This window comes from Pantherophis guttatus, chromosome 1 (assembly GCF_059756535.1).
Source record: "Pantherophis guttatus breed Tessera chromosome 1, ASM5975653v1, whole genome shotgun sequence".
Taxonomy (NCBI): domain Eukaryota; kingdom Metazoa; phylum Chordata; class Lepidosauria; order Squamata; family Colubridae; genus Pantherophis; species Pantherophis guttatus.
In genome coordinates, this window is record NC_142063.1 from 346,039,132 (window position 1) to 346,051,800 (window position 12,669).

At 40.4% G+C, this 12,669-nt stretch overlaps 1 protein-coding gene and 1 long non-coding RNA gene across 2 annotated transcripts in view; one reads left to right on the forward strand and one right to left on the reverse strand.

Annotated features, from left to right (window-relative positions):
* LOC132708860 (polyubiquitin-C) overlaps window positions 1-5,043 on the reverse strand; it is a 7,221-nt gene extending 2,178 nt beyond the window's left edge. Inside the window, exons 1-2 of the mRNA XM_034407030.3 lie at window positions 4,949-5,043; window positions 1-32 (exon numbers count right to left, since the gene is read on the reverse strand). The exon at window positions 1-32 is cut by the window's left edge and continues 2,178 nt beyond it. Of these exons, the coding sequence (XP_034262921.3) occupies window positions 1-25 (25 nt within the window). The 5' untranslated portion in view covers window positions 26-32; window positions 4,949-5,043. The remainder of the gene's footprint in view (window positions 33-4,948) is intronic.
* Window positions 5,044-5,564: 521 nt separating this feature from the next.
* On the forward strand, window positions 5,565-7,726 carry LOC117658916 (uncharacterized). The gene is made up of 2 exons (XR_004589355.3): window positions 5,565-5,751; window positions 7,470-7,726. It is a non-coding gene; the product is annotated as an uncharacterized LOC117658916 (long non-coding RNA).
* The last annotated feature ends 4,943 nt before the right edge of the window (window positions 7,727-12,669 follow it).

The window sequence follows — 12,669 nt, forward strand, 5'->3', positions numbered from 1 at the left end:
TCAAGGTCTTCACAAAGATCTGCATCTTTTATCTGCAATGACATAGCATGGAAAAATTAGATCTGGCTTGATCAGAATATAAATTTCTATATATACAGAAACCTCAAAAACGTATTTTGTGGTAAAAATAAAGCATCCACTTTATTTAATCACCCATATCAATTGCACTACAGTAGTTAATATTGTTCCATCCTATACCCAAAAATCCTACCATGAATATGAAATACTGAGGTATTAAAGTATATATCCTCTTGTTGCTGTTATTTTTACTTATCACATTTCCATACTTCCCGTTTCACCCGTGACGCCAATGCTATTGTATTAAATAGCTGCCCAGTTCATTTAGAAATCTAAGTTTTGCACTGATTTGAATTTATTGCTGCATTCCCACCGCATTCACATATTTATAAGCAATATACAATGTATAATTGATGTATAACTCATTTAAAAAAAGCATTGCAAGAGTCTCAGCCCCTCAAATTTCCAATACTATCAAATGTATAATCAAATTGCAGCAAAAAAAAATTGTAGTTATCCTTCCAAAACAGCATCTTAAGTGTAGCACACCTACAAAGTTATCACATAGAATGGCCATAATTTGCATTAGATTGTTCTGGGGTCTTGTGTATTTCTATTCTTTTTCACTTAATATCACCGACACAACAGCCTGGAAAATCTTAGGTTAGAAGCTGGCACCATTTTTCTTTGTAGGGACTTCTAGTCCCCATAAATACTGTATCTGACAACCAATATCCAGGCTATGTTGAGGTCCTGTAAATGACTGCAGGGAACTGCTAACTCAGAAAGGTTATCCTGCAGCACCCATTAGCATGTAAATACTGCATTTAACCATATCAGGAAATAATTCAAGATTGTACCAATGGCCATGCTGGTCATGGTTTAACCCAGCAGACCTATCTCTAAACTGCCCATTAGGCACTTAATTTTGAGAAGGGCATAGAAAGCTAAGCTTATTAAAGCACCAGCTTTTATATTGTTCAATAGGATTTTATCAGCCCTACATAATAATAGCACACACACATACAGGTAGTCCTCAATTTACAACAGTTCTTTTAGTGACTCTTCAAAGATATAACAGCACTGAAAAAGTGACTTATGACCACTTTTCACACTAAATAAGATATAAGGTGTGGCAGCTTCCCCATAGTCCTGTGATCAAAGTTCAGATGCTTGGCAACTTACTCATATTAATGAGTGTTTCAATGTCCTGGGGTCATGCCCTTTAATGTGGGAAGCTAGATAAAACTTAACACATTCCTAACTTACTTAACAGCAGTGATTTACTTACTGTGGCAAGAAAAGTCATAAAATAAGCCAATCTTGCTTAATAAAATGCCTCTCTTGGCAACATAAATTTTGGGCCCAATTGTACTCCTAAGTCGAGGACTACCTTGTATATATTCCTCTGTTGAATGCCTTGATCTCACTTAACTTAAATTTTGGGGCTTAATTATGCTCATAAATACAGGTAATCCTTGACTTAAAACAGTTCGTTTAGCGACTGCTGCACAGAAAAAGTGACTTATGACCATTGCAGCATCCCCAGGGCCATGTGATCAAAATTCAGACGCTTGGCAACTGATCATTGCTGTGTCCCAAGGTCACGTGAATCCCATCAGATTCACTTAACCGGGTTACTAACTTACCATCTGTGGTGATTCACTTAACAGTGGCAAGAAAAGTTGTAAAATGGGACAAAACTGACTTAAAGGTCTTAACAGAAATTTCAGGATCAATCGTGGTCGTTAAGTTGAGGGTACTTGAGGGTATATATTCCTTGGTTCTAGTGCCTTGATCCCCAAGCTCTAAATTTTAAAAATTCAGATCCGAATGATGCAACACTGATTTATACCTTCCACATCACCTTTTTTTAATCTTATCAACGAGCAATGCAACGGAATTGCAGAGAGACAAGAGGGAGGGGGGACAGGGAGGAGTGGGTAAGAAGTAGGTAGATGTTTTATAGAGGGCGAGAGACAAGACAGAGATATATACAGAAAGAGAGGGGAAGCAGAAAATAGGTAGGGAGGGAGAGAGAGAGAAAGAGATGAAGAAGATATATATACAGTTGTGCTCATAAGTTTACATACCCTGGCAGAATTTCTTGGCCATTTTTCAGAATATGAATAACACAAACACTTTTCTTTCACTCATTAGTGTTTGGCTGAAGCCATTTATTATCAATCAACTGCGTTTACTCTTTTTCAATCATAATGACAACAGAAACTACCCAAATGACCCTGATCACAAGTTTACACCCCCACTTCTTAATACGGCCTTTAATATTAATGACAGTTTGAAGTCTTTTGTGGTATGTGTGGATGAGGCTCTTTATCTTTTCAGATGGTAAAGCTGTCCATTCTTTCTGGCAAAAAGCCTCCAGGTCCTGTAAATTCTTGGGCTGTCTTGCATGAACTGCACGTTTGAGATCTCCCCAGAGTGGCTCAATGATATTGAGGTCAGGAGACTGAGATGACCACTCCAGAACCTTCACTTTATTCTGCCTCCAGTATCTTTTGATAACATACTGCATTCATCGTGCCATCAATTCTGACCAAATGTCCCGTGCCTTTGTAGCTCACACATCCCCAAAACATCAGCGATCCACCTGTGTTTCACAGTACGAATGTGGTGTACTTTTCATCATAGGCCTCTCCAAATGTAGCGTTTATGGTTGTGGCTGAAAAGCTCAATTTTGGTCTCATCACTCCAAATGACTTTGTGCCAGGTTTGAGACTTGTCTCTGTGCTGTTTGGCCTATTAGCGGGATACTTTGTGGCTGCGGGGATACTTTGTGGCATTTGCGCAGCCCATCTTTCTTCCAGTGCCTCCTTATTGTGCATCGTGCAACAGCCACACCACATGTTTTCAGAGAGTCCTGTATTTCACTTGAAGTTATTTGTGGGTTTTTCTTTGCATCCCGAACAATTTTCCTGGCAGTTGTGGCTGAAAGTTTAGTTGGTCTACCTGACTGTGGTTTGGTTTCAACAGAACCCCTCATTTTCCACTTCTTGATTAGAGTCTGAACACTGCTGAGTGGCATTCTCAATTCCTTGGATATCTTTTTATATCCCTTTCCTGCTTTATATAGTTCAACTACCCTTTCCCGCAGATCCTTTGACAATTCTTTTGCTTTCCCCATGACTCAGAAAAGTCAGTGCAGCACTGGATGAAGGATGCAAGGGTCTGTCAGGCGGCCAGAAACTCATTGACCTTTTATACACACAAACTAATTACCTGCAAACAGATCACAGGTGATGGTTACCTTTAATAGCCATTCACATCCCTTTGGGTCAACCTGTGTGCATGTTATCAGGCCACAATCACCAGGGTATATAAACTTTTGATCAGGGTCATTTGGGTAGTTTCTGTTGTCATTATGATTGAAAAAGAGTAAACACAGTTGATTGATAATAAATGGCTTCAGCCAAACACTAACCATGAGTGAAATAAAGGTTTTCGTGTTATCATTCATATTCTCTGAAAAAATGGCGAGGAAATCATAAATTCTGCCAGGGTATGTAAACTTATGAGCGCACCTGTATATTCCTCGGTTCTAGTGCCTTGATTCCCAAGCTCTAAATTTTAAAAATTCAGATCCGAATGATGCAATAACACTGATTTATACCTTCAATGTCACCTTTTTTTAATCTTATCAACCAGCAATGCAACAGAATTGCAGAGAGACATGGAGAGACAGAGAGGGGGAAAGTGGGAAAGAGGTAAGTAGATGTTTTAAGAGGGGGGAGAAATGAGACAGAGATATATACAGAAAGAGGGGGGAGCGGGGAAATAGGTAGGAAGATATATATATATATATATATATATATATATATATATATATATATATATATATATATATATATATACACAAGACGCTATAGAGCACTGCACACCAAAACTACTAGAAACAAGAACTGTTTTTCCCGAATGCCATCACTGTGCTAAACAAATCCCTCAACACTGTCAAACTATTTACTAAGCCTGCATTACTAATCTTCTCATCGTTCCCACCACCCATCTCCTTCCACTATGACTGTATCCTTAAGATTTATATCGATAGTTTTCCTGATTGCTTATTTGTAGCCTATAATTATCATTAAGTGTTGTACCTTATGATTCTTGATTAAAGTATCTTTTATGTACACTGAGAGCATATGCACCAAGACAAATTCCTTGTTTGTCCAATCACACTTGGCCAATAAAAAAATTCTAATTCTATATATAGAGAAGTAGAGATAGAGATATATAGAGGGGTAGAGAAATAGAAACCTAGTAGTCACCCTAGGAAACCTTATACCTTATTTAATGGGACAAATATTCCTTTAGCGAAGAGGTTTACTTTAGAAGGAAAAACACCCTAATCCACTGCCCCCTCCTCCCTCAAATGGGTTCAAGCTACAAATACCAGAAGGACAAGTCCTAATTAACGCAAATAAACAAGCGCCAGGCGGGAGGGGAGGCTCACTTACACTCGCCTGGGAGGAAATCCTATTGAGAAGCGGAACTTATATAGTCTAAGGTGGTACGCGGAGAGGGATCCGGCCGTCGAAATCCATAACTAACTGAGTGCCGCTCCCTTCCCGAAAGGCTTTGGGAGGCTGAGCTGTTTATCGGAAAGTCGTATATATATATATATATATATTTTCCTCTCAGCACCTCCCTTTATTAAATCTCGATCTCTCGGGCGCTGAAAGCGCCCCTTTCAGCCGCCCCCACCTCCGCCGCGGAGCCACCCTATCTCCTCTTCCGGGGATTAGTCGGGGCCCTCCTCACGGCCCCGCGCCTCGCCACAATGGCCAACAGTGACGCCACCCCGAGCCCTGTCCGAACAGGAGCAACTAAAATATCCGCGAATAAAGACGGGAATAAAAATCTTAACAATTTATTAAGAGTAAGGTTAATCGTCATCTGTTCATCAGCTTACCGCTCACTCAGGCAGCCAGAAGGAAGGAAATAAATAATATCGGGGCGCGGTGACAACGCAGCAAATTTCCAAAGACTTTCTTCTTCGCAACTGTCTGCCCAGCAACCCGTCACTGCTATTTATAGGGTTTCGTCTTGGTCGCCCCGCCCTTCAGTGCGCTTTAATATCCTTCCGCGTGAGGAAATAGTCCCTCCAAAGAACGCCCTTAAAGAGCGGATTCTGCGTCTCGATTTCCTCTCGTTCGACGAAATTTTTTTTTAAAAAAACTAAATTAAATGATATATGCTTCCCTGTTAAATACCCGGTCTCCGAAGGGATGAGTTGGAGGCAGTGAAAGGAGGAAGGATATGAAATAGAGGTAAAAAGTCCCTTGTCGTCGAAAGAATAATTCTACGAAGGTGGGGCTAAAACGTTGCTGTGCCGCCATTGGTGGGAGACAGAAAGATCGGACGCTGATTGGCTTCCGCAAGATGCAATCGATAGGAAAGCTCTGGAAAGATCGGGGACTCTGCGCCTGGGCGGTTAGGAGTAGGGGGAGCAATATCCCAGAAAAGCCCGCCTCTGATTGGTGCGTAGTGAGGTCATTCTTGTTGCTAAGGCCTTCGGTCCCTGAGAAGCAGATTTCGAGAAAGGGCAGGAAGGAAGAAAGGGAGGAGGACGGCCTGTTGGCGCATGCGTAGAAGAACCAAGTCGATGGGGGATGGGAAAGTAGGGCTGTTTTGAGGGGCAAAGGGCGGGAAAACGTCTCTGAGGCGTTTAATCATTGATCAAGAGTGAAACTATATAAAGAAAAAGAAAGAAAAGTATGCATAAAACATTTTTTTTGAGTTAAAAATCAGTATATTTTAAGTTCAAGGTGGTTTTTTTCCCTTCTGCCACTGCTTTTCTGAAGAGGAAGTTTAACTGCCTTGAGGGGAATAAGCTAAATTTTGTTTTCCTATTTCAGCATAAAAGTTCCTTTTTTGGGATACCAAATATGGTTTTTAAAAAGGCATTAACGTAGCTTCTTCTTTCTTTCAACAGTAGAAAAACAAAAAGGAAAGGAAAGGGACATGAGAAAGGGAAAAGGATAGGAAGGAAGAAGAAAAGGAAAATGAGAAAAAAAGGAAAAGAAGATGAGAAAGGGAAAAATGAGAAGGGAAAAGAAAAGGAAGGGAAAAGAGAAAAATGAAAGAAAAGGAAGGAAGGGAAATGAGAAAGGGAAAAATGAGAAGGAAAAAAGGAAAAGAAGGAAAAATGAGAGAAAAAGAAGGAAGGAAAATGAAGGGAAAAATGAGAAGGAAAGAAAGAAGGAAGGGAAAAAACAAAAATGAAAGAAAAGGAAGGAAGGGAAATTAGAAAGGGAAAAAGGAAAAGAAGGAAAAATAAGAGAAAAGGAAGGAAGGAAAATGAAAGGGGAAAAATGAGAAGGAAAGAAAGAAGGAAGGGAAATAAGAAAGGGAAAAAAATGAGAAGGGAAGGAAGGAAGATTAGAAAGGAAAAAACCCAAGAGGGAAGGAAAATGAGAAAGAGAAGGAAAAAGAGAAAGAATGAAATGTAATAGTAACACTCTAAAGAGCCTTTTCTTAAAATGCCAAGGCCCTCATGTGATAGATAAATAGTTCTGAAAGGACAGAGTCTTCTTATCAGCCAGATTTGGTTTCAAAAAAACAAATGGAAGGCAACAACAGAGCTACTAAAAATTGTTTTTCTCCCTGACTGCTCTAGTTCTGTTCCTGGAAAATCCTGTTTTTCTTCTCCTCCAGGAAGAGGGAAGCCTGAGACTGAACTTGTTTGCTTCTATGGAGGGTTTTATTATTTTTAAAGAGGCAAAAGGCATCTGAAATCCAATCTTGTGTTTATGCTGTTAGCTGCAAGAGTTTCCTCCTTGGATCTCACCCAAAAATTTGTCCCTCTGCCTGAGGAAGGAGTAGAGAACAAAACTGTGGCATAAGTATAACTTGTTTTAATATACAGATGATCACCAATTTATGATTGATCACTTAGCAATCATTCAAAGTTACAACAGATCTCCCCAGGCCTTCTTATGACCCAAATTCACATTTTGGGCATTCACTGCCTAGACTGCATTTATGATTGTTCCCACAGTCGTGGCACCACAAATTGCAACTTTTTTTTTCTTGGAAACCAGCATTTACTTTTGATTTCCAACCAAAAACACCCATTGCAGACAATGGATTCACTTAATGACCGCTGCAAAAGAGTTTACAAATTGGGCACATTTATGTGGTGACCCACATCATGACCAGCACAACTTAAAAACCGTAATTATGGATATAAGTTAGTAATAACTAAAAGTAGTTCTTTACTTTTATAAGTAGAATTACCTTTATTTTACTAGGATGGATTAGAAACAACAGTTTGGCTTGATGAGTGAATACAACCAAATCAGGTGTCCAGTAAAAGCAACAATGAAGTCAAAATGATATTTGAACTTTCTTTTGCTCATAGTGCAAGTACATAATTTGCCTCATTTATAGTATGACATCATGATTTATGCGACATCATTTGTCTTCCGCAGGTGACCATGGAGGCTTTTGAACTATGAGATCTGTACGTGAACAACACTGTCTTGCTTTTCCATAGTTTACTGAACAAAGTTCAACTGGCAGGGATCCGTGGAAGCTGTTAAGCTGCCAATCATAATTTATTTACCACAAATGCTAGTTTTGTATCAACTTCTAAACCAAAACCAAACTGGACATGTTTTGGCTTAGCGTGTGGTAGAACCCCATCATATTGGAGGGTCCTAGTCTAATAAAAGATGTATTAAGTGAAGATTATGGAGTTGTTTTCAGCTATAGACACTGTATTCAAATCATAGGTTAACCAGGTCCGTTAAAGTGGTATTAACAGTACAACAGAATTGGAAGGGGCCTTTGAGATCTAGTCCAATCGCCCAGCTCAAGCAGGAGAACCTATACCATTCTGGGCAAGTGGCTCTCCAATCTTGTCTTGAAAACCTCCAGTGATAATAGTTGGAAGGGACCTTGGAGGTCTTCTAGTCCAACTCCCTACTCAAGCAGGAAACTGTATACCATTCAGACAAATGGCTGTCCAATCTCTTAAAAACCTTCAGTGATGGAGCACCCACAACTTCTGAAGGCAAGCTGTTCTACTGATGAATTGTTTTAGCTGTCAGGAAATTTCACCTTATTTTTAGGTTGGATTTCTCTTTGTTAAATTTCCAACCATTACTTGGTTGGATAAGAAGCAATAGGTGGAAATTAATCAAGGAGAGAAGCAACTTAGAATGAAGGAGAAATTTCCTGACAGTTAGAACAGTTAATCAGTGGAATAACTTGCCTCCAAAAGCAGTGAATGCTCCAACACTGGAAGTTTTTAAGAAGAGATTAGATAACCATTTGTCTGAAGTGGGTGTAGGATTTCCTGCCTAAGCAGGGGGTTGGATTAGAAGACCTCCAAGGTCCCTTCCAATTCTGTTATTCTATACTTCTTGTCCAGCCCTTGCATTTTTGGAGAATAGGCTGACCTACTCCTCTTTGTGGTAGTCCCTCAAATATAGGGAGACTTCTAGCATTACCTCTATTCCAAACTGAAGATATCTTGGTGCCATCATGCAAACAATAGGATTTGGGTTATCTGTTGATGACAGATGCTGATTGCATAGTTTCTGTCATTTGCACAATGAAGTCATGCTGTGCACGACTTCACTTGCTTCCCTCCCCCATAGACGCATAACAAAGCCACCTTCATTTGTTTTCTTCTTTGCTATATTTTTAGTTCAGTGTCTTAATTAAACCCAGCCCACAGTTTGTGATTCAGCGTATTTTGCAAGCCTACAAAAGGGCTGAAACAGCTTTGCATAACAGCTGTTATACAGATCTAACCATTTGGCTTCCATAGATAAGTAGATAGATTGCATTTTCTGTCCCAAACTATCCCCATCCATTCCTACTAAATTTCAAGAGAGACTTGTTTGTGATAAAGCTGAATTTGCAATCATTTGCTAAATGGTATGGTTTTGTGGAAAACCTCCATTAGGGGAGATTCATTGGTCTTGCATGAATGCAGAGAATTATCTTCCCTTTGGAAATTTCCCAAGCTTTCTATATTTTCCTAAGGACAAAGAAACTGTTAAAGAAAGCAAATCACTTGGGTAATCATATATTATTTTATTTTGGCGACACCACCTGTCTCCAAAGCAATTAATGGCTGCTCAAAGAATAGAAGAAAATACAAATACAATTATATAAATAGCAGTCTGGATCACAATACAGGTAAGTCCTTTCTTAATGATGGCAATTGGGAACAGCAACTCCATCAATAAGCAACATGGTCACTGAGCAAGACATCACATGACAATGATGGACTTATGAACTAACTTCCACAGTGGTTGTTAAGCCGGGCATCATGTGACTGCAACTTGTTGACTTCTCCTTTGAACTCTTGGTCGGAAGCCAGCTGTGAAGCATGTAAATGATAGTCTTATGGCCATGGGACGCTGCAATGGTCCTAAACACATTGTGAAAAGCCTGAGAGTACTCAAGAGCCTCCATCAAAGTAGAAGACACCACCCTCTCTCTCTCTCAAAGAGGTTGGCACTATCACATGGATTGAACTACAGGCTACAGCCTGGCTGTCTTAATCCAAGAGGAACTTGGATCCCACACAGACAACTGAGAATGTCCAGTTCAGTGGTGAAATCCAGCTGGTTCTATCCTGATCATGCAATCCAGTAGTGTCGGCTACAGGAGGCTCCACCCACCTGCCCAGATGTCATCACGTCCCGTTTTTGACCTGCACATGCACAGAAGGCTCTGCATATGCATGGAGGAGGCGCACGCTCACATTTGCGAACCGGTAGCGAAGGTAAGTGAATACCACCCTGGTCCAGTTTCTCATGAGTCACCACCTCTCACTCAACCCAGATCATACAAGACCTCGCTCCTGGTCCGTCCAAGTCTTCAGCATGAATCTGAGTAACATTGTTCATCAAAAAGGCAAATTATTGCATACAGCAGCCTTGCAGATAATCTTGTATCCGGTCCCTACCTAGCAGGGACCGAATCAACACAAAGAGAGCCACTGGGCAGTTATCAACTGATGCAATAAGAGTGGACAAATCTTAATGCTTCAACACCTTTGATCACCACAATCTCTATAACATCATCTATAATATGGGCTCTTACCCATATTTAATCAGTTTTACAGCGAGTCTTCCTCTGATAATTCTCCAATCGTCTCTTCTGGCACTTCTGGAGCTACTCAGTAAATTAATTTTTTGCCTGAGCACAGTGTACAGGGAGAAGTGGTGATGGGGTGATGAAGTCCAAGGTGACTGACACCCACTAGTTCCAGATGGTGACCAAGGTCTTGATCAAATCACCCACCGGATCCTCAGAAAGAACTCCAGTCTCTGTCTGGAACCCCATAAGATCCACCTGGTGCCTGAGGCAGGCTGATCAAATAAGCTCTGTTTTCCCATAATTGAAGGTGGCACCAGTGACTGAAAGTAATCAATGATCTGACCACCACAACAGATGTGTTAATCTCCACTACCAGATCACATCACAGCTGTCCTAAGACAAAAAAACTGGATCCAATATATAGCTGCTGGTATGCAGCTGCTGGTATGCATCGGGTTGTCTATGACTTGAGGCAGGTCCACAGTTACCATAGAAGCCATAAACTTCTGAGCTTCCTTGTAATCAACACCACCAACTGCAAATTGAAATCCCCAAACATCCAAACCTCAGGGATTGTATTGCCAGCCTGATACTGGCATCCAGTAGCCCAGGCAGGGATACTACTGGGCAGCAGGGAGGGCAGTATACTAGCAGCAATTTCATCTGGTCCCTGGTGGTCCAACCACAGGGATTTACAGCCTGTTATCTGTGCAGCAGGGCACCTGAGAACCTTCATGGATAAAAACAACTCTTGTCCCCTCCCTTGGTGTCTGTTGATGCACGACCCGAGACTCAGGTGGACACAGTACTGAAAAAGAATATCCCTTGTGCCTTTTCCTTTTGGGATAAGCAATGCACCAAAAAAAGGGGAAAAAACAAGAAACGGCCAAAGAAATGAAAGGCAGGAGATGAGATAAAATAATTAAAATGTGTTTGCACTAACCTAGTCGCTCCCCGTCTCCATACTTATCTACTCTTACAAACTACCTTTAAAACAGTTTCTACCCATTTTCTGTCTGAGGAATTCTGCGTCAATAAAAGCCGTAACATTTGGCAATAATTTGTATATGGAGGTTTCTATGGTGCAAGCAAGGGAGAATTGTAATTCAGTCTGCAACACCTTTAAAACATATTTCTATGCTATGCCGATAATTCTGGATGATTAATGGATAACAATTGCTGCCAGGAACGTTGCAGGGCATGCAAACATATATCCCAATCTTATAACCAGCTTGATCACGTGGATGCATTGAGAGTCCTCAGAAGAATTGAAATCAGCTTGAGGTTTAAAAACAACAGCACATCACTTGGCAACGGGGTAAAAAAACCCTACTCTATGGAAAGAAGTATCTGTGTGTTTACAAAAGAGCTATTGTGTGCAGTCTTGTACACCATGAAAAAAGGCGACTGCTTTGATTATATCAAAAGGTTTCTAGGCAATAAGAAGCCAAATAAATTTTCTAGGCCTGTCTTGTTTGTCTCCTAAGAAAAAAGAGTTGACAATACATAGGAAATTGCTGTATTTCTTCTATTTGTACTCAGAAGTACTGGTAACCACTTTCACTACATGTGTGGAAGGGAGGTTGTTTTCCCAAAGAACAGATAATCCTTGATTTATGACCAAAATCGGTGTGAGAATTTCCATTGCTGCGTGAATTATGCCCGATTTTACGATCTTTTTTGCCACAGCTGTTAAATGAATTTCTGCAGTTGTTATGTGAACCATGCCATCGTTAAGCAAATCCAGCATCCCCCCCCATTGACTTAGCTTATCGGAAGTCAACTCGGGAGATCAGAAATGGTGATCACACGATCCTGGGATACTGCAAACATTGTAAATACATGCCAGTTGCCAATCACCTGAATTCTAATCACGTGACCGTCGAGATGCCAGGACAGTCGTAAGTGCAAGGACTAGTCATAAGTCCCTTTTTTTTCCAGTGCTGTTGTAACTTTGAACGATCAAAATGTTCCCTTGCTGGCTGGGGAATTCTGGGAGTTGAAGTCCACACATTTTTAAGTTGCCAAGGTTGAGAAAAACTGGACTACATATATTTGTGGAAACCTCTTCAGCATAAACCATTGTTTTAGCTTTTGGCCTAAAATGTGCATTTCTGTGCCAAATTATGGTTTTGTAAATATCTTATTCTTTGGAAAATACTCCTGTGAGCTGATTATTGATTGATTGAGATTCTTCAAACCTTACAAATCTTATTTATAAGCCACCCAAAATCACCGAGAGTGAGTGGCTCGCCATATAAATCTTCTAAATAAATAAAATTAACACACGTAGCGCTGCTTAATTTTTAGAACCGAGTGGCCAATGCTTCTTTCTTTTCTTCCTGCTACTTTGGCAAAACACACAGAGCTCTTCTGATGGAAAGTGAGTTGAGATGATCTAATGGTCTGGAAATGACAGCAGGGGAGCTGGACATGTCCAGTCAAGTCTCTTTGGACAGGCCTAAATGAACTCAATCCCTGGTTGAAATGTCTACAGTACTCATTTTAAAAGCTAAAATGCGGAAGATTCCAGAAAAAAATGGAATAGGTTTCAAAGAGATTGAACAGAAA